Here is a 22,253-nt window from a genome sequence, read left to right as displayed (position 1 = left end):
ATCCTGTGATAGCCGCCGGGCTGAAAGAATCAGCGGGTTGCTAGCTAAGATGATAGCCGGAGATATGCTGCCCATGAGCGTAGTAGAGGGGACTGGGTTACGCAATCTGATTTCATTTTTCGAGCCAACCTACACAGTGCCATGTCGCCAAACGATTACTGTGAGGCTGGAGAAAATGTAACGCGAAGCAGCAGCCTCCCTCCGCGAGATTCTGTCCTCAGCTGACAAAGTTGCCATCACCACTGATGCCTGGACAGCTTTGACGACTGAGTAGTACGTGACGGTGACCGTTCACTTTTTCAGCGACTGGGTTCTGCAGAGTGCGATCCTCCAGACCCGCTCAATGACAGAGAGGCTAGAACATGGCTCACGTCTTGCAAGCCGCCGTTGACATTTTCTCATTTTTATTATCACTAGGGTTTGGGTGCAACATTTTAATTCTAAACAGCAGTTGTGGTCCCAAAAATGTTTCTTTTTGTAATTCAGCACGCACAGCCGATGAATTAACGGCTGGAGGCGCGTGCAGCCAGACCCTTCCCAGATCGCAAAACACTGCGGTTGCCTACTAGCAACTTGCTCGAAAATATAAAATATTTATTAAAAATATTTATTTACTGTGAGGAATCTCAATCAGTGACCGCACCATGCAGACAGGAGTGCGCCCACAGTCTCCAGGTGCACCTTCTCAAGTACTGCAAAAATACCTCTGCCAAAATACACCAAAACATGAATTTTCGTTTACAAATATTTATTTAAAAACGAAAATATCTTTTTTTTTTTTTTTTCTTTTCGAGCCGAAAAAAAGAGAAGAAATCGATCGATTTTTCGATTTATCCCTCCTACACGTCGACTCACAGAAAACGAGTCGTTTAACATCCCTAGTACAATTAGAAGTGAAGGCTATTTGCACCCCTGGTACAATTAGAAGTATATGCACACATAAATCTGTTATATTAATACCGCCTCCCCCCCCCAGTGCAAATATCAATGTATACTATTTTTACCCCTGTGCATTTACCCTGGCATATTGATCACACAATGTAACAAAACAATTTAAATAACTGCTGCAGACGAGGTAACCCCAACAAGATCTTCACCCAACGTTTTTAAGTGTGGTTGTCAGACTCCTCAAATACATTTGTAAACAAACAGCCATGATTGCCTAGGATAGGATTGGGAATAGCTACACTATTTTGCATTGTTGTCCTCCTCCAATAGAACATGCAAGTTAAACAGCTTACTTTAATCTTTGATTTATTGCTAGATTAAGATGTTATGTGTAAGTATATTCTCCAAGTCTTAGGGCTTGTCCTCAGAATATCAGGGAGACACTGAATTTGAAACTTTATGATACAGGAAGTTTGGCTGGCTGACTAAAAAGGCACTGAATTTGAAACTTTGTGATACAGGAGGACTGGCTTGCTGACTAAAAAGTGTGCGATCATAAAAGCATGACAATCTGACAAAAGCATAAATCTGACAATAGAGGGATTCGATCCGGCAACCTCTGTTCTCATTGCTGCCGTCTGGTAGACGCTACCGGAGCATCCGAACACGGACTACCAGACTCACAAATAGCTTTTTCCCCCTGGCTGTAAGGCTTCTGAATCAGAAACACTGAACCTCTGAACAGTTGCCACCTCCACCTACTCCCTGCTCCCCCACTCATACAATTCACTTCATAGATATATTTGCACAATTTTAAAAACTTTTAACTTATCCTTAGCATTTCTTTTTAACTTATTCTCTATTCACACTTAAACTGCTGCTAGCCCTTCTACTGTACTCTAATTGTTGAATGTTAATGTTATATGTTATATTGTTATAATGTCATAGTGCTACAGAGATATATGTTGTTTTTTAAATTGTTGTATGTTAATGTTACATTTTATATGTTTTATTGTCATAGTGTTATAGAGTTTTTATGTTATATGTATGACGTATACTGCGTAGATGAATGATGCTTGCCAAGTCGTAAGAATTTTGCTGTGCTGAAGCAATTTGGTACATGCAACAATAAACACACTTTGACACTTTGACTTTTGACTTTGACTCTTCAATTCAGAGTTAGCGTCGCTACTGCGACTTACCAGGGGTGCAAAAAGCCAAACCCTTAATAATTTTTGCGCCGGTGTAAGAATAAATAACCATTAAGCTTGACACTGTGTATCTAGGTTAATTATGGATGTTGTTTAGGCTCCGCAACGTCGGCAATGGTTAGTTTTTGTGATGGTCACCTTGGGCTAGAGCATAATATATTGCCTATAACGTCTTCAAGCTCTAGCCTCAACTTCATTGAGACCAAATGGTAATATACTAAGCGGGTATGGAATTATTTTTAAACTGTGATTCTGATGAAGGATTAAATGCTATCGAGAATCTTCAACTCTATCGAGTTTAGATAAAGTTGAAGATATGAGTGTGTTGATTTGTTAAATGTTTGCACGAAGGTTAAAAAAAAAAAAAAAAAAAAAATTGGGTGAGATTGGAACACGCAATTCCCAGCTAATCTGCTTTGAATCTTTTTATTGTATTTCACTAAGTGAAAACAACATATCCGTCTTCAGTCAGAAGTGAAAGAATATAATTGAATCCCTACGTGTATAAACTGTTATGTGCCCCGAAAGTGAAACTAAACGTTACAATGCAGCCTCCATTCAAACAAACGATGCAAGACATGTATTTTGGTCTTTAGCCTTGCCTCTGGCATTATTCTGTTATCATGCCTCTTATAGAACCAATTATAAACTAGATTTTTGATAATTTGATGGAGGCTACTCTCACCTACTAGTGGAGGTTAATGTCAACAGAGATTGTTGGGCTAAAACATGGTGGCACGCAGAATGAGTTTCACTTCTTATGGACAACATGAGTGACTCGGGTACACTGTAATGTTGTGGAACGGCCCTTTCTTTATATGATTCCTTCTCAAGTGATCAAACAATGTTGTGGATCTACGTTGCACGCTGTCATCAAACTATGGCTTCTCGTAAGTGTTCAAAAAATGTTGTTCATCTACTTTGCAGACTATCGTCACCACTGCAAACTATGTACTTGCAGAGGAACAACTCCGCCTCACTCATTTGAACATGCATGTTTGATTTGTGACTCATCAGTTCCCCGAGGCTGTGAAAGGTCGATGGTGTTGTTGAATGTTTTTGATGAACACTGACGATCATGAATGTCGCTTTGGATAATAGCGACATTTTATCCAAAGTTGCTTTGGATAAAAGCGTCTGCTAAATGCCCTAAATGTAAATGTAAATGAATGACAATTAAACACAATTAGATGAATGGCTCCGGACCAGAGTCGAGATAAAGTGGTAAATCAGATGTTAACAAGCAATTTTAAAGGACCCCTATTTTAACACCACGTGTGATGTGGACTTCCATTACAACCTCGTCAAAATGGACCCTTGAGTGACAGCCCCAATGTGATGTCTGCCCCGTTGAGGGATGGATGGATCAGGCTATCGGTGGACTGAACTAACTGGAAGAGGGATCCAGCGTACATCTGATGCCGTTTGACTAATAGGAAAAACGGCCCTTCGGACCAATGGGTTCCGTTTTCGTAACATTGAACCGTCGGCATAGTGGCATGTCGATCTAATGGGAAATATTTTGGACCATTTAGACGTCAGAACAATGAGGCGTCAGAATTACGGACAGGCCCCCTTGTTGATGGCTATCTGCTAAGCTAATCGAGAGCAAGAGCAGAATAATAGTAGACTCTTATATTTTATTGTATTTTTTTAGGATTAGTAAATGTCTTGAGCTGTTCTTGTCTACATCTCTTGTGCCTGTGCTGTACTTTATCTCTTTCACTTCAGGTAATGAATGATGAGTAATAAATGCATATCAAATAGCTGTCCTGTCACTATGTAGTAACCGTCGAGGCGGAGGTTAAAAACCTATGATGGTAGAAAAAAACATTTGCGTATCGCCTTGTAATACATTCGCGGATCCTCTAGGGGTCACTGAATCCCCGATGAACGCTTTTGGTGTGTTAAAAATGAAGGTTACGTTTGCTGTATGGCAGAATTAAACGATTAGTCCAGTAACTAACTAGTACTTTGAAGCTTTTATTGTATTTTACTAAGTGAACACAACATACTTGTCTTCAGTCAGAAGTGAAAGAATATAATTTAATCCCGACGTGTATAAACTGTTGTGTGCCCGTCTCATTCAAGTCACATACCGTAAGTGAAACTAATCAGCTATACGTAACAATGCAGTCTCCATTCAAACAAACGATGTAAGACATGTGCACTATGCACTCCTCATCGGAATCTCTGGAAAGAGCACCCAGAAGCCCTAGCACATACAAAACAGCGCTGCCAGGATCCTGATGAGGGTGCGCAAATTTGAACACATCACCCCCATCCTCAAATCCCTTCACTGGCTCCCTGTCGCATTCAGAATTGAATACAAGGTCTCCCTCCTCACCCACCAGTGCATCCACGGACATGCCCCCCCCTACCTCCAGGAGCTCCTCACCCCCCAGACCAGGGGCGCAACTGCCTACTTTCTGGGGGGCATGCAGACACATAGCAGGCGCCCCCCTGTGATGCATCGCAATACTTTGTAGAACGATTCAGTCTCGATTCACATACGATAATAATCTTTTTTTTTTTTTTATGATTAACTTATTAACTTTTGGATTATTAACAGAGTTATAAAGTATCAACTTTATAACTCTGTTTTACTGGGTCTATTGAAATAAAAGCAACCATTTAAATGCGTCTGAACGTCAATGATTTGGGCTAGGCTAGTTATTGGTCATTCGAAATAAAGCCCTCCTCCAAGTCAGGGGCGCCGGCCACGTTGAAGTCAGTAAGCTCCCTAACTTTTTGCTGTCTATGAAGCAGGGACAGCTTTTCATTGGCGCAAGAAAATTCGCCCTCGGGTCGCACCAGTTTGCGCCCCAGGCCAAAGGTATCGCTTTTCTTTTTTGTTATCACCACATGATTGGACAATTCAGCGAATCAATCAAATAGGCTATACCTCCCTCAGCAGCATTCGCGCAACACAACTAGCCTATATGCAGTGTAAGCTTGTCCAGGCCCTGCAAGTCAAGATGTAGGTTATGAATCTGAATGAACAGTAGGTAAAAAGGTAGTGGCCAACCCCAAAATGCACCAGAATACAGGAAATCAAATCTATTAAATTAAAAATATATATATGGGGGGGGACCCAAGACCCAAGACCCCCTGTCTATTACTGTGCCCCACCAACATTTTTGATCACCAGCCGCCACTGCATTGCATTACAACGTTTTATTGTCGTATAATCATTTTATAAGGCAACATGAATGATAAAACAAACAAAGCATTATTTTCTGTTCCATATTGGCATGGCGGTCTGCCTCGGTGCGATGCCGCTGCTGCAGGCTGTGAAATAGTTACTGGTCTCCAGGCAATCTATCTTGAGCTTCAGACACACGAAGCAGAACTCCACCTTGCAGCGTGGGCACAGGATGTTCTTGCAGCCGGTCTGGTCGTGCTCCACCTTTATGCCACAGGTGGGGCAGGCCCGGACGGAAGGGACAGGCCCCACCCCCGCCACCTGGGACAGCGTGATGGTGCCACACCCTTTCAGCAGATCCAGATCCTTGTCTGAGCAGTCGTCGTTGTCGCAGCTGTCGCTGCGCGGCGCCCTCCCCTTCCAGGGCTTCAGACACTGCCAGCAGAACTGCTTGGTGGGCTTACTGCTTTCCTCACAGATAGTGCAGTCGAAACAGAGATTGTCTAACTCTTCTCTTTCCACGTAGGTTTTACAGCCAGGGCACTGTTTGGGATGAAGACAAAAGGGTGGCCATGAAATAGCTGACATTTTGTTTAGTTTTTTCCTTCTCTGGACACATAATAAGGCCACTTACTGCTTTAAAGTCACAAAACTGTGCGGCAGCTAGACGGCCCAATGTCATTTCAAAGTCCAGCATCTCTTCTTCTGTCAGTAAGGCCAGCCGGCGGACCTCTGTATAATCCCACACTGCACCACACGGCACTGTACCCACCGCAAGGGCAGGGCAGTTAAACGTGTACTGGCCCTGCGGAGGAAGAACACACGACAAAACGTTACTCTTTTGGTCTTGCTCCTGTTCTGCCCTATATTTTGGGCCCATATTCATTTCAATAAAGGTGGTTTCTTGTAGCTACGGTTTAGTAGGGGGACTCAGGGGCCACCCCCATTTACAATTACAGATGGTCTACACAATAGTGAAACTAGTCTGGTCAAGTCACTGTTAAATAAGTAAGGAATAATGTACAGGTCATTGTCACCAAATAAACCCCAATGCCAATCGTAAGGGTCTTTTTTAATTGATTTAAAACTTGTTTTTATTGCTTCCGCTAAAAAAAAAGAAGCTATTTTTGAAATAGAATCTGCAACGGTCTGTTAAACATGGTGGAGGTCTGTTATGCAGACCGCTGAAGGCTTGTATGGACCAATCAGAATCGAGTATTCAACAAAGCAGTGTCATTTTCTTTCCCCTTTTTCATTGTTTTTCAAGATGGTTTGTTTGTCCCATTCACAACAATTAAAACCACAGCAATGAAATTCTTGCGTGTGAGGCTAACTATAATATACAATAATACAATTTATAAGAGAAACACAAGAAAAGTCGACTGAGACTTAAATGAACACAAAAGTAGTGCCAAGACAGTGCATTTAATTGTGCTTAATTTACAGTGGATTAGGCCCTGTTTACTACTTTCTGTCCAGATCGTCTCCGTCTAAATTGAACCTTAGTTGCATATTATGAACTAGCTGGCAACAAAGGCTAATAATATCAATTGAATATACCAATAATTCAACTACAAATAAGTGTATGGTCTATGTGTTTGAGGACATAACCTGTTTCGAATAGCCTAAGAATTAAGTTATAAAAATAAGACATAATTTCTTATTTTTCGCGGACCGAGGGTTGTGAATCTCTCTACCTGGTCCAGCAAACTGCGACACCACCCGGTCAGAGATTGTGGCGTGACGGCGTGACCGCAAGACATCTGCGCTCTTGGCCGCTCGACCCCGTCCTCAGGTGCTGAGGGAAGGGAGACACACGCAATCAATCGATGACCCTGATCGAGGCTTCAAAATAAAAGCATTACGGTTTTCAAGTTTGCAATAACAAAGTTTTCAGAATTATAAGGGATGGACGTATTTGCTCCTACAATACTGAATTAAAAACAACACGCTGGGTTAATTTAGTAAATTTGATGGTCACTTACGGAACGGATCTAAGTCATCTGGTCTGTCAACAAATGTAAGAGAGGCGTCTCCCAGATCATAACTCCTCTCCTCTGAAATCTGCTCGCTCATTTCACTTTGTACCGACTGTTATTGCTCGTTTGCTGAGAAGAGTGCTTCGTGTTGGTGGCAAATGGAAGAAGACGGGCTTTCGGTTTTCTTTCTATCTTTCTGAAAAAACACGTGACTGCGCGGCAGGCTGTCAGGGATCAACCCCTAAGGACGCGGGAACGCGCGTTCTGCACACGGGATCGCGCGTTCTGCCTGAAGGCTTTGAAGAGTCCACTATACAAGTTATAGCCTACTACTCCATGTGCACAAGTCGGTTTCACATCGGATGCCGTCGCTATTCCTCTCTGGTGAGTCGTCGGAGCTGAGCGCACAACCACCAATATAACACTAACTTCAATTCGCAGACCAGAAGGAAAGTGAAACTTTGAGTCTCCTTTTAAAAAGTTGGCTCTCGTTAATTCGGGTCATTCTGCCTCATGCAACACTATGGAGAAGACCTACCAGGTGATAGTGAGCGGGCTGAACGGAGAGAACATGACCATCGACCTGTGTAACACTGAAGAACAGATGAAGGCGATCACAGTGCTGCAGCTCAAGGAGAAGTTAGGCGAGCGTGTTCCAGGGAGGGCAGGTATGGCCTTTAAAATACAATTATTTAATTTTCGAACCAACTAATAGCCTAACCGAACTAACGGCTGCAGGGTATAGCCTGGCATTTTATCTGTGCATTAATGTCAAATATTGTCTCGGTTTCCAGGAAACAACATGGACAACATCCGCCTGGCCCTGTACCACGAAGCTCGCTTAGAGGGTTAGCGGGGTATGTTGAGCTCCAAGCCTGGGTTAGTTGTACCACGAAAGTCGATCTCTTTTAGCGTCGCTGTATCACCATGGTGACTTATGCTCGCAACCAAACCTGGTCGGGAGCAGTTTTTCGGCTTAGTCTAGCCGGAGATCGGCTACTTAAATCGGCGTGCGCAGCTTCCTAGCCCCTCCTCTGACAATGGCGTCACCATTTGTGGGTGTTCCCGTGGACCCCGGCGCACTTCTCGTACAGGCGTCTCTCCGGAGACAGAGGGTTTTACGGGACAGAACCGATCCCTTGGCATTGTCTGACGATATTCAGATTTCAGACTTTATTGTCATTGTGCAAACAACGAAATTGGGGTTCTTCATGAGAGATACAGATTCTCATCAGAGGGCGTTCGTTATTTGATCGTCCTTTTGGACCATATGTAGACAATGATTACTGTTGCGCATTGTGTCTCCGTGACAGTGTGCTGGAGTGGAGGTAGCGCGTCAGTCTTGAATTTCTGTGCGGGGGGTTCGACTCCCAAGTGATGCAAATTTATGTGAAGCTTAAAAAGTCCTAATTCTCAAGCATATGCAATACTTATTCACTAAAGCTTATGGTATTATATTTTTGTGCTTATTTCGAACTTGAACCCATATTTTCAAGGCCGTGCTGGCACCACATCTATGGGGGTAAAATGCATGATGATAGACCAGCGAAATTGAACCCCGGTCGCTGGCGTTCGGGTCATATGTGGTCGATAGTGTTTGAATGTGGTCGATAGTGTTTAAATGTGGTCGATAGGGTTTACATGTGGTCGATAGGGTTTACATGTGGTCGATAGTGTTTAAATGTGGGCGATAGGGTTTACATGTTTAAATGTGGTCGATAGGGTTTAAATGTGGTCGATAGGGTTTAAATGTGGTGGATAGGGTTTACATGTTTAAATGTGGTCGATAGTGTTTAAATATGGTCAATAGGGTTTACATGTGGTCGATAGGGTTTACATGTGGTCCATAGTAGTGTTAAATGTTCTTTTCCCTCTCTCTCCACCTCATCCCTCACTCTCCACCTCAAGCTGGTGTGTGGTGAGCGTTCTGGCGCCGATTGGCTGCCGTGCATCACCCAAATGGGTGCTACATACTGGTGGTGGTTAGTGAGGTCCCCCCCCCCCCCCTTCACTGTAGGCGTCTTTGAGTGTCTAGAAAAGCGCTAAATATATTCAATGAATGAATTATTATATACCAATCCATTACGCTAGAGCCGCTACCTCTCAGTGGTCGAAAACATGCAATACATTTCTTAAATAGGGTGTATTTAAAGTGAATTCCCTAAATGATAGAATAAGGCAGGATGGACGTTGCTTATGCATTTTTAAATCATCATCATTCTATTTGGATTAATGGCGAACAATTCTGCATTTGGCATAGTTATTTTACAGACAATATGCAGAATATTTTCACTTATACGCATATAGACTGCTTGATCTATCGTAAAGGTGAGGAAAAATGACGCAAAAAACGCCCCTTTCACGTGAACGCGCACTGAACCTAAAGCGGAAAACCTGGTTCAACTAATCGAATCTAAAGTGAGCTTCGTGGTACCATTTAACTCTGATTGCGAGTTGCGGCTCTGTCGAGCCAGGTTTTCCCAAGAAAGCCTGGGTATGTTCAGCGAGCTTCGTGGTATAGGGCACAGATCTTCGCAAATAAGAATCAGATGGTGGACGAGTCGACCCTGGTCTCTTATGGAATTCAACACAAGTCCTTGATCCAGATGGTGATCAAGCTCCCGGGCGGAGTTCAGCTCTAGCGACAATAATGACGCCGTGACCCACCGTGGCCCCCCGACCCAACGTGGACCCCCGACCCCCCCCCCCCCCCCCACCCACCCCGTTCATTTGAATAATTGTCATCGTCAGCTTTGTACTTGTTCCTTCAAATCAAGAAAAGATTACCCTACTTAATTTAACCGAATGACAATATTTTGTTTGATTGGTTAAATCTTAAAGGCACCCAGTGCAACTTTATGTAAACATTCAATGAAAAATAAACATTCAATTTCTAGTCTTTTTTACACGTAGTAGGTTTCAATAACTCCATACCATTACATATCGACATTCAAGGAGCAAAGATGAGACGTCGCTGTGTGGTGAGAACTGATAGAAAATCGTAAACAACAACAATCGCCGGTGGGGAGAAGCGATTTTTCCATTGACTGGAAGCCTGCTTTAGGGGAGACCAGGGACAGTTGTAACACTTTTTGCATTTTTTAGCAATAAATCAAAAACCATTTACACTGGAATAACCAATTTGTTATATTATAAACTTCAATCTGTCATCTACTGAAACATGGTATTTAAGTGGTTTTATGAAAATATGTACAGGTTGCAAAATTGATTTTAATACAGTCTCACCCACTGTTACAACCATCCCAGTGTAAGGGATGGTTGTAACACATGTCAGGGACGGTTGTAACATGTCCAAAATATATGTAATTAGTCAATCATATACTCAATATTAGTTATATTTCATGTTATTGTTATTATTAATTATTATATTTATTAGTAATGATCAATGATTATTAATGTATTAATCTGATATGAGGAGCTCCTGCTCTAGAGAGAAAACCCTTTTTGGAGTCCAGTATCCAACTCTGGGATGTGTTTGGCCCTGGCTCTTCTTCTTGTAAAATCGACACAGGGTCACATGGCAAATGCCATATGATTTGGCCACTGACCTTACTGACTTTCCCTCTGTAATATCATTGGAAGCCCTCTCCAGCAAAGGAAATGGGACTCCCCTGTTTGTCTTCCTCTTTCTGATGTTTGGCATGCTTTAATGTTAACTCATTACTCAGATTCAAAAGCTGTGATGCACATGAAACATTTTAGACATAGGCTACCACGCAACAATGATCGACAAGGAACACATGGCAGGAACAAGGAAGTACAAAACACTAAACAGGAAGTAAACAATGGGAAACAGGATATGTATTATTGTATGTATGAATTAATATTATTATTATTATTATTATTATTATTACTTGCAATGCACAGTGTACATTTTACTTTTAACTTGCACATTAATACCAACATCTGCATCTCTATACCTAACCCTAGCTAGTTTTTAAAATATAAATGAAACGTTACAACTGTCCCAGTATGACCAACCATGTTTTGATCCCATGTCAACTGGCTTGACTGCTAGTTTGACACTTGATAGCCATATATATTTTTAGCTTACAAAACAGGGATTCTAATAATACTTGTTTGAATTCGTAGACATTTTATCTTTGGACAGCATCCAAAAAAGAACATCGGGAAGAAAAGTGTTTTTTGATCTCAAAAACAGACTTTGCTTTATAGCGCCCCCTGTAGGTTTCAAATGCGACTCCCGTTTTCGCAAGTAAGGAGGGAAACTAAATGTGCACAAGCACAGTGAGTTTCGTCATCATAGCTGGTTTCTGATTGGAGGAATTCACAGTGTTACAACCGTCCCCTGTTACAACTGTCCCAGAGGCGTATACCACGAAGCTCGCTGAACATACCCAGGCTTTCTTGGGAAAACCTGGCTCGACAGAGCCGCAACTCGCAATCAGAGTTAAATGGTACCACGAAGCTCACTTTAGATTCAATTAGTTGAACCAGGTTTTCCGCTTTAGGTTCAGTGCGCGTTCACGTGAAAGGGGCGTTTTATGCGTCATTTGTCTCACCTTTACGATAGATCAAGTAGTCTATATGAGTATAAGTGAAAAGATTCTGCATATTGTCTGTAAAATAACTATGCCAAATGCAGAATTGTTCGCCATTAATCCAAATAGAATGATGATGATTTAAAAATGCATAAGCAACGTCCATCCTGCCTTACTCTATCATTTAGGGAATTCACTTTAAATACACCCTATTTAAGAAATCTATAGCATGTTTTCGACCGCTGAGAGGTAGCGGCTGTAGCGTAGTGGCAACTCATGCCCCTCTGATGGTGACTGAAGGGCAGGCTATGGTGCCACCCTGTGGCCATGATGGGTAGTAGCAGTAGTGCGGGACGCAGGGTGAAGCCAGTGTCGCTTCAAACAGGTGCAGAGGCCTGTCCATCCTCCTGCTTATGCCTTCCTTGTGGTCTCTTTGTCCCTGTTCAGGGCGTGAGCTATGAGCTCTATGCCACCGTGGACCATGTGGGGGACCTGAGGGGGGGCCACTACACAGCCACCATCCAGCCTCCAGACGACGGCTGGTACGACTTCAACGACTCCAGGGTTACACCGGTAAGTCTGGCGTCTCTTTGGCAGACACTGGCTATCGTCTAATATTCATATCCTTTTCAGTTCTCGTAACGTGTTAGTATAACTGTAATCCTTATACTATCCACAGAAAAACAACTTTAATCCAGAAAGGTTTGTGCAGACTTTTTTAAATACTTTTAAATTGCTGCGACTCGATGCTTCGTTCCTGTGTATTATGAACATTATTCTGATCCCCATCCTCACAGGAGCCAGAGCGGCTATCTCCTTTTTTACAGAAAGAGAGAAAGACAAAGTAAGTTTGGAAACCAGGTCCACGACAAATCTCCCATGAATATACTTTGGACAAAAGATTATCTAACCTTCTTCTTCTTCTTCTTCTTCCTCTTCCTCTTCTTCTTCTCCTTCTCCCCCTTCTCATTCTTCTCCTCCAGCTAGTGATTCGCCTCAGGAGGACCACCACGGGTCGTCTGTGGACCCGGTCGAGTCGGAGACCCATCAGAACAACGCTGACGATGGCAATGCTGATCTCACTAAGCGTGGTGATGTTGAGAGAGGTGATGATGTCTGGGCGGGGGTTGATGATCCTGAGAGTGTTGATGTTGAGAGAGGTGATGATGTCAGGGCGGGGGTTGATGTTCCTGAGAGTGCTGATGTTAAGAGAGATGATGATGTCAGGGCGTGGGTTGAACTCAGTGAGTGTGGTGAGGTCACCAGAGATGATGATGTCAGGGCGGGGGTTGATGTCCCTGAGCATGGTGAGGTCACAGGAGGTGATGAGGTCACAGAGGGGGTTGATCTTACTAAGCGTGGTGATGTTGAGAGATGTGGTGAGGTCACAGGAGGTGATGTCATGGCGGGGGGCCCTCAAACATTGGAGAGTGCGAGGTTAGACGGGAAGGGTGGCGAGCGCATTAAGAGAGACGAAGAGCTTCCGACCAATGAGATGGACTCTCGCAAACCAGGTGATCAAGCTAGCCAACAGGAAGCCAGCATCACCGCCCCAACAGTCAGCAGTCCGGAGGTCGTTGTTAACGAGGGGAGGGGGAGACGGAGTGCGATGTAGTACAGAAGACTGACGATGGCAACGCTGACCACGATAGTGATAGCGATGACCACCACACTACACCCTCCTCCTCTGGGCCAATGGATAAACGGCCGGTGTGGGCGTGGAGGGGTGATGTCACGGGAGGTGGTGTCAGGGAGAAGGATGATGTCATGGAGTGTGCTGATGGCATCAGAGGTGATGAGGTCATAGAGGGGGTTGGCGACATGGAGTGTGATGAGGTCAGGGCAGGTGATGAGGTTGTGGCGGGGGACCATCAACCAATGGAGAGTGAGAGGTTAGACCGTAAGGGTGGCGAGCGCATGACAACAGGTGTAGAGGTTCCGACCAATGAGGCGGAGTCTCGTGAACCAGGCGATCAAGCTAGCCAACAGGAAGCCAGCGGCACCGACCCAATGGTCAGCGATTTGGAGGGCCGTGTTAACGAGAGGAGGCGGGGCCAGAGGGAAAGTAAGGAGGTTTTTGAAGTCTTTGGGGAGGGGGAGACGGACATTCCAAACAGTTTCTCCGGAATGTGTTTGAGCTTTAGGCCGAGATTGGCAAAGCGTAAACAGAGACTGGGAAGTAAGGTTGACATGGTCAAAGATAAAAAATCCATTAAAAAGAGACGAAAGAAGAATGGCTTTATGTGTTACAATAAGCAGACCTCGGATACAGAATAAAAGCCAGTTGAACTAGGCTTTCAAACATTCCGGTTTTGCATTGAACATGTATTTGAACGTTGTGCCAGGTTGCAGGATTCAAAGCTGAATTGTGCCTTGGTTAGTGAAGTTAAGCTAGTTAGTAAAATGAAAGGGCATCAGCTGTGTTTTTTTTGGGGAAACTATCCCTTTTTAACATGTTGACCGGCACGATGATGATTATGTTTAATCAGTAATTTTTTTAATCAATCTGGTGTTTTGTTCTGCTTTCATAGTTGGGTGTGCTGTTTGTTAGACATGGCCCAAAATAAGCATAGATAATAAGAACTTTTGGTGTGCTTAGATATTCACATGAAGGACAAAATATGGGAAATAACGCTTTATAATTATATGGACATTTCGAAATACTTATTTTGGGGGGCTGTCGATGGATAATAAAAAATAACTTTTCAATCGCACAATTTACTGGTCGTGAATCATTGCTTTTCTTTTGAAGCATAAAAAAATGGATTTATAAATGTGGAATCATTTAATTAACGAAACTGCTCGTCTGCTCTCTACACTGGGTCCTCGGCTGACCTCGGCTGTCCACTACAGGGGACATGTCCAGAACCTCCGTCCTGGTTCTTTTCTCATTTGAGCCAGGCTGGGGTTGCCTGACGCGCGGTGCTTGCGCAGACCTTTATGGAAAACCAAGAAGGCCACAAACTGTCCCTAGAATGGCGCGGAAAAAGGGCTAACGCCTCGTTTCCACATACGTACATTCTCGTATGCGATCCAACCGTCTCCGACCGAAAGTCCATTCATTCCTATGTGATTCTCCGTAATGTCAGTTTTTCCTCCGAGACTCCTCCCCTCCGTAAAATTTCTGTCCGGTATGTCCGTAATATACGTTCAAAAAATTTAACTTTCGCCGTCGTTTTACGGAGATACCGTATGAAAGTTTTTATGTTTTTCACAAAACTTGTAGGCTAAGTACCTTGCAGGCCAAACTCCTCAGCGATCTCTTTCCAAGCCTGTTGGTTTTGTTTTTATCTCTGTATATGTCGATCCTCATGTTCCAAAGTACCGGTCTCCTATCCGCTTATCCGGGGTCGGGTCGCGGGGGGAGCAGCTCATGCAGGGGGCCCCAGACTTCCCTTTCCCGGGCCACATTGACCAACTCTGACGGGGGGATCCCGAGGCGTTCCCAGGCCAGTGTTGAGATATAATCTCTCCAACTAGTCCTGGGTCTTCCCCAAGGTCTCCTCCCCACTGGACGTGCCTGAAACACCTCCCAAGGAAGGCGCCCAGTGGGCATCCTTACCAGATACCCGAACCACCTCAGCTGACTCCTTTCTAAGTAAAGGAGCAGCGGCTCTAATCCGAGTTAGGGAGACGCCAGCCACCCTTCAGAGAAAACTCATCTCGGCCGCTTGTACCCGCGATCTCGTCCTTTCGGTCATCGTCCAGCCCTCATGACCATAGGTGAGGATAGGAACGAAGATCGACCGGTAGATCGAGAGCTTTGCCTTGCGGCTCAGCTCTTTTCGTCACAACGGTGCGGTAAAGCGAACGCAATACCGCCCCCGCTGCTCCGATTCTCCGGCCAATCTCACGCTCCATAGTTCCCTCACTCGCGAACAAGACCCCGAGGTACTTGAACTCCTTAATTTGGGCACTCATTTCCTACCCGGAGTAAGCAATCCGCTGATTTCTCCTAACATCTTTTGTCCGTAAATAAATTCATGCCCGTACGTAAAACACTAGCGACTCCTTCCGTAAATTTACGGAAGCACGGACACGAAAAACATACGTATGTGGAAACGAGGCGTAAACCGCACGGAAACCATACGGAATCCGTAAGGAATCCGTGCGGTTTGGCAGGAATTCCGTACGGAATCCGTACGGTTTTTGCATACCTAATAGCCGCGGCTATTAGTTATGCGCTCCGGCTATTAGGTATGCAGAACGAGCCCCTCCCTCTTTTTGCTTGACCACAAGTTTGAAGGCTGTCTAACCAATCAGGGAAAATAAATACCAGACTAAAGTAACGCATTGTCGAGACGAGAGCTGCAGTGCCTCCATGTTTCGCCGTAACATAGAGCTGTGTTGTATTTAGGCTACTAGTTTCACTACAATGTAATTACCACCACCAGCTAGTGGAAAATACATTTGTGTCTAATACAGTGATATATTTGTATATGTTAGGCTATATATTGAGATGGCAGTGTGCGAAATACCCGTCAATATTCGGGGATGTCCTCATCCCCAGATTGTTGGCATCATTCTTGCGCAATCAGAAGAACAATGAATTGAATAAATGCCAGGTATATAGCATATCGGAGACGAGCACACAATCAGTGAAATGAGAGCCTGCAGTATGACCGATCTTGTGAAATTATTTAACCATCCATCTACAGATAATACGATCAGACAGATACATCATTGATCACATATAAGCCCACAACAAGCCCAACATCACCACGGCAGGTGCGCTCTCTCTCGCACAATCACACAATCACTCCAACTCCAAGGCAAGGATGTTTCACTAAGACCACAAACATTGTAGTTTGTGGTGAGTTGTGTCCTGTGTGTTACCTGTGTTCCCGGTGTTACCCATGTTACCAGCGTCACCTGTGTTCTCGGTGTTCCTTGCCTTTTTGCGTTAATAAATTACCCTTTACCTGAACTGTCTGCTATTGGGTCCTACCTGCCTGCCACCGGCTAACCGTGACAGAATGATCCGACCATCATTGGACCCAGCGGACGCTCTTTTTGTTGGAGGCTGCGTTGGGGCGTACGTGCAGCGCTGTTGCTTCAAGGCCCGAGTTGGAGGGTGCCTTACGGACTATCAGAGTGGGGGTGGTGAGTGTGGAGTGCCACCCGGTTCCACATTTCTCTCCAGCCCATGAGCTGACTCTGGTCCCCGAGCCCTGTCCGGTTCCTGAACCCTACTCCTTCCCGAGGGTGCTCCTCTTCCAGACCTTCCAGAAGGGGCCCGCCCTCTACCTTGCCTTCCAGAGGGGTCCCGCCTTCCAAACCTTCCAGAAGGGGCCCACCCTCTGCCTCGCCTTCGTCTTCGCCGATGCCGGCCACCGGTGGGTCTTCGTCGTTGCAGGCCTCCAGAAGTTTTTTTCGTTCTTTCCTCCTGGCTGTCCCCCCCACCCAGCCTATTTGGGTTTGACTTTCTTTTTTTTGCATGTCGTGGGTCGCCTGGTAGTCGACCCTAAGGGGGGGGGGGGGGGAGGGGTACTGTCATGGTCTGTCTGTTTCCTTGTCTTGTTTTGGTGTGTTTCCTGTTTTACTTTGGTATCTGTGTCTTGTTTCTCCCCATGTCCGGTCAAGTTTCCCTCCTGTGTGATTACTGCTCCCTCCCCTAATGAGTTTCAGATGTTACTCGTTGCGTGCCCTGTGTTAAGTATTTAATCCCATGTCTTTCCTTTGTTCCTTGTCGGAACAATGTGGTTTGTGGTGAGTTGTGTCCTGTGTGTTACCTGTGTTCTCTGTGTTCCCTGTGTTACCCATGTTACCTGCGTCACCTGTGTTCTCGGTGTTCCTTGCCTTTTTGCGTTCATAAATCACCTGAACTTGTCTGCTATTGGGTCCTACCTGCCTGCCTGCCTGCCACCTGTTAACCGTGACACTGAAGGAAAAGATAATTCACCGCCGGAAGTCGGGATGGCCCATGCAAGTTAACGGAGCGTTCCACAGCATTAATAAATAAATATAGGCCTATTTATTTATTTATTATATACCGACACAACCAGACTTCCTCGAAGCAACGAGAATGGTCTATTCAATTCCAGATGGGAGCATAGGGATATAGTGCCATACGTCAATACCAATCTCATTCATAGAATTTCTGAATTGATGGTCAATGGTCAGATACAGATCTTGTTATAACAATAATTGAATAAAAGCTATGGTCTCTAATGCCACATGCCTAAGGGTTTTTTGGCCTTTCCTTTTCAATAGGCCTGCGTCCACGTCACGTGACTCAACGTCACGTGAACTAGGATCCGCTGGTTAGGAAATAGAGAGATCCTCCAAGGTTTCCTACAAAAGGTACCTTGGAATATGTTTCTATTTTCGTTTTTTTTAATCGCTGTCTGGTGGTTTGTTACGTCGCTCCGAGAGACACGCATGGACAGATTTTAAAGTGACACAGCCTATAACCTATTTTTGAAAGCAAAACACCAAGCTCATTGATTTAACGAGGCAGTGTTATTTGAAACAAATAATTCAATATGTGTGAGAGGTCATTCCTCCTCCTGAGTGTGCTCCCTGCAGTAGGAGGACCTTCCTGTCTCTAAAACTGCTTTCCACCACATTCTGAGCCTCTAGGTCCTGCAGGCAACACTTCTGAGAGGCCTTGTCCAATTACAGTCCATTATGAAAACTTTTTTTCTCTAAGGGCTAGAAATCCAAATCGCATATGTCGTTCTCGGGGCCCCGGGAAATGTGTGCAAACATTTTGGCATCTATAGCTATCTCAAAAAGGTGGGAAAAGGGGCGTGACCTCCAACAGTAGAGTTTTTCTCATCCTGCATTTTTTGCGGGATGGAGGTGTACATTTGTGGCTTAAGGTCTGTAGACACAGCTGGCCTGTGGCCACGTTTGAAGTCTGGGGTCAAAAGTTCAAAAGGAGCCGGCACCACGCTGCTTATGAGATAACAAAAAGTTTATGTGCATTTCTCTCATAACTTTTTTTCATTATCAAAGAGAGGCCTGATTCTCAGATATGCATGTTGGATGGCTAGGCTGTAGGTCTGGGAAGAACTACAGGACAAAATCTGCTTGTGGACAGCAGGGGTGTACACTAGACATTAAGCACAGTCAGGAGGAGGTATAACCTCCAGGGCCGACGCTGGCCCAGGAAGTTATACAATTAAGAAAAAACAACGGTGGGCCTCTTCATAACTGATTTATATATTTTTGTAATTCAATAATGTAATATATATTTATATATGTAGATATATTTTTGTAGAAACCTTAGTCTTTGGTGCACCCCCTACTCCGTACTCTGCGTATAGGGAGCGGCGGGCCTTCCCGTCAGCCACCGACGCTAAAGTGCCTATGCCAACAGTCGCTATTTTACGTTCTCGGGGTGAGTCTGTGTTGAAAGGTCTGTCGACGACACATTGACGTCGTTTATCTGACCAACGTCAAAACGTCAGAGGCAAAACCCATACAAACACCAAAACCAGAATTAACAAAAGATACAAAAGTACAAATGTGAAAGCTTGTATAGAATAAGACTCATACAGCTGAGCCAGGTAATGAATGATGAGTAACAAATGCATATCAATTAGCTGTCACTATGTAGAACCCGTTGAGGGTCTAAAAACATTTGCGGCTTTCCTGCAATACATTCGAGGATCCTCTAGGGGTCCCTGAATCCCCGTGAACTAAGTGTACACAACAGACTCGTCTTCAGTCAGAAGTGAAAGAATATAATTTAATCCCTACGTGTCTCATTCAAGTCACATACCGAAAGTGAAACTAAACCGCTACGTAACAATGCAGTCTCCATTCAAACAAACTATACAAGACATGTATTTTGGTCTTTAGCCTTGCCTCTGGCATTATCATGTAGATGATCATGCCTCTTATAGTACCAATTATATCTAAACTGGAGTTTTGATAATGTGATGGAGGCTACTCCCAGATATTGGAGGTTAATGTCAACAGAGATTGCTGGCCTACATGGTCGCACGCAGAATGAGTTTCGCTTCTTATTGACAACATGAGTGACTCGGGTACACTGGAACGTTGTGGAACGGCTCTTTCTTTATATAACTCATTCTCTTCTACTTTGCTCGCTATCTTCAAACTATGGCTGCACATAATCAATGATACAATCTTCATCTACTGTGCACGCTATCTTCAAACTATGGCTTCTAAATAGGCAATTTCTAGGGTGGCATGTTGTATCTTAAAGTTGACATATTATACCACCAGGTGCGAGTGTGATTAGCCATTACAATCCGTTTTGTCGTCACACCTGCTGGTATAATATGTCACCTTTAATTATTTTACATAATAATGATCAGTGGGGTGCCACCATACCATTCCAATTTTTTTTTTATTGTCATAACAATAAGGCACAGTGTCGACAACATGAATGATAAATCAAATACACCCTTATTATCTCTTCCATATTGGCATGGCGGTCTGCCTCGGTGCGATGCCGCTGCTGCAGGCTATGAAATAGCAGCTGGTCTGAAGGCACTGCCCGGTGAGCTTCAGACACACGAAGCAGAACTCCACCTTGCAGCGTGGGCACAGGATGTTCTTGCAACCGGTCTTGTCGTGCTCCACCTTTAAGCCACAGGTGGGGCAGGCCCTGATGGAAGGGACAGGCCCCACCCCCGCCACCTGGGACATCGTGATGGTGCCACACCCTTTCAGCAGCTCCAGATCCTTGTCTGAGCAGTCGTCGTTGTCACAGCGGTCGCTGCGCGGCCCCCTCCCCTTCCAGGGCCTCAGACACTGCCAGCAGAACTGCTTGGTGGGCTTGTTGCTTTCTTTACAGATAGTGCATTGGAAACAGAGATTGTCTAACGCTTCTCTTTCCACGTAGGTTTTACAGCCAGGGCACTGTTTGAGATGAAGAGAAAAGGGTGGCCATGAAATAGCTGACATTTAGCCGCGTTTTTTCCTTCTCTGGACACATAATAAGGCCACTTACTGCTTTAAAGTCACAAAACCGTGCGGCGGCTAGACGGCCCAATTTCATTTCAAAGTCCAGCATCTCTTCTGCGGTCAGTGCGGCCAGCCGGCGGACCTCTGTGTAGGGCCACTCGGCACCACACTGCTCCGTGCCCTCCGTGGGTGCAGGGCACTTAAATGTGTACTGGCCCTGCGGAGGAAGAACGCAGGACAAAACGTTACTCTTTTTGTTTTGCTCCTGTTCTGTCCATATTAATTTCAATAAAGTTGGTTTCTTTCTTGTAGCGGTTTCTTCCAATTACAGATCGTCTGCACAATAGAGAAACTGGTCTAGTCACGTCACTGTTAAATAAGTAAGGAATAATGTAGCGGGTCATTATCACCTAATAAACTCCAACAGGCCGATGCAAGACCCCAACACCAATGTAGGCCTACAGGTTTATTGCTTTTGCTCAAAATGAAAGGTCAGTCTTTTTTTGTAAATAGCATCTGCAACGGTCAGTTAAACATATTGATGGTCTGTTATGCAGACTGCTGACGGCTCGTAACAATCTGAATCGATTATTCAACCCAGCAGTGTAATCAACGTATGGCTACCTGGTCCAGCAAACTGCGACACCACCCGGTCAGAGATTCTGGTTTGACGGCGTGACCGCAAGACATCTCAGCACTGAGCTGCTCGTCTCCGTCCTCAGGTGCTGAGGGGGGGGAGACACACGCAGTGGTCGATATGCAATCAATCGATGACCCTGGTCTAGGCTTCAAAATAAAAGCATTACGGTTTTGAAGTTTGCAATAACAAAAGTTTCATAATTATAAGGGATGGACGTATTTGCTCCACAATATCGAATTCAAAACAACACGCTGGGTTAATTTAGTAAATTTGATGGTCACTTACGAAGCGGGTCTAAGTCATCTGGTCTGTTGACAAATTTAAGAGTGGTGTCTTCCGGATCATATCTCTTCTCTGAATTCTGCTCGCTCATTTTACTTTCTATCGACTGTTATTGCTCGTTTGCTGAGATGAGTTAAACTGCTGCGTGTTGGTGGCAACTGGAAGAAGAGGGGCTTTCGGTTCTCTTTCTAACTTTCTGAGAAAACACGTGATTGCGCGGCAGGCTGTCAGGGATTCATTGAGCCATCCCCTAGTGACGCGGGAACGCGCGTTGTGCACACGGGAGTACACGTTCTGCCTGAAGGTGATGAGTCCGCTATGAGATTGTTGAGATTGTTATAAACTATAAGCAACACAACTATTGGTTAGGTTTAGGTAACAAAACAATTGGTTAGGTTTAGGTAATCCCAACTAGGCCTATTGGTTAGGTTTAGGTAACACAACTAGGCTACTACTGGTTAGGTTTAGGCAACACAACTAGGTTAGGTTTATGAAACACAACTTGCTGCGTGTCAGGCAGAAAGGTCTTCCTGAAGCCAAACCTCTCCCATGTGCTTAAGTTCTTGTTATGGCTTTTTGGTCCTTCTTGTATAAAGGTATTATTGTTTGTATTTATTTTGTTTAAAGGATAACAATAAAAGCAATTCAAAAAATGTCGTAGATCTTGCAGGACTTGTATTCATTGACATGTGGCCAAGACGG

General features: G+C 44.5%; 2 protein-coding genes across 4 annotated transcripts in view; one reads left to right on the top strand and one right to left on the bottom strand.

Annotated features, from left to right (window-relative positions):
- LOC115529089 (ubiquitin carboxyl-terminal hydrolase 2-like) overlaps positions 1-14,460 on the top strand; it is a 34,485-nt gene extending 20,025 nt beyond the window's left edge. The window contains exons 9-11 of the mRNA XM_030337563.1: positions 12,544-12,590; positions 12,730-13,050; positions 13,123-14,460. Of these exons, the coding sequence (XP_030193423.1) occupies positions 12,544-12,590; positions 12,730-13,050; positions 13,123-13,361 (607 nt within the window). The 3' untranslated portion in view covers positions 13,362-14,460. The remainder of the gene's footprint in view (positions 1-12,543; positions 12,591-12,729; positions 13,051-13,122) is intronic.
- On the bottom strand, positions 5,258-22,107 carry LOC115529107 (probable E3 ubiquitin-protein ligase ARI7). Of its 3 annotated transcripts, none has more exons than XM_030337594.1 (4): positions 21,555-22,107; positions 6,942-7,042; positions 5,879-6,049; positions 5,258-5,787 (listed from the first exon to the last, which is right to left on the bottom strand). In XM_030337594.1, the coding sequence occupies exons 1-4, from the start codon at positions 21,640-21,642 to the stop codon at positions 5,332-5,334; spliced, it is 816 nt and encodes a 271-aa protein (XP_030193454.1). In that variant the 5' UTR covers positions 21,643-22,107; the 3' UTR covers positions 5,258-5,331. The 3 variants fall into 3 exon arrangements, with proteins under 3 accessions (XP_030193454.1, XP_030193453.1, XP_030193455.1); XM_030337593.1 differs by lacking the exon at positions 21,555-22,107 and adding an exon at positions 7,230-7,481; XM_030337595.1 differs by lacking the exons at positions 5,258-5,787; positions 5,879-6,049; positions 6,942-7,042 and adding exons at positions 20,051-20,584; positions 20,676-20,846; positions 21,254-21,354 and having other exon boundaries at positions 21,555-21,777.
- Between the last annotated feature and the right edge of the window lie 146 nt (positions 22,108-22,253).

This window comes from Gadus morhua, chromosome 17, assembly GCF_902167405.1.
Source record: "Gadus morhua chromosome 17, gadMor3.0, whole genome shotgun sequence".
Lineage (NCBI taxonomy): Eukaryota > Metazoa > Chordata > Actinopteri > Gadiformes > Gadidae > Gadus > Gadus morhua.
Note: the sequence above shows the minus strand (reverse complement) of the source record. Positions and strands in the feature narration are given on the sequence as shown.

Bases quoted from the DNA above. Each gene is read 5' to 3' on its own strand.
- LOC115529107 (XM_030337593.1), bottom strand. From the start codon at position 7,320: ATGAGCGAGCAGATTTCAGAGGAGAGGAGTTATGATCTGGGAGACGCC. The intron at 6,050-6,941 runs GTAGAGAGATTC...CTTCCTCCGCAG, and splicing joins GTCGCAGTTTGCTGGACCAG to GGCCAGTACACGTTTAACTG. The intron at 5,788-5,878 runs GTAAGTGGCCTT...CATCCCAAACAG, and splicing joins AGTTTTGTGACTTTAAAGCA to TGCCCTGGCTGTAAAACCTA.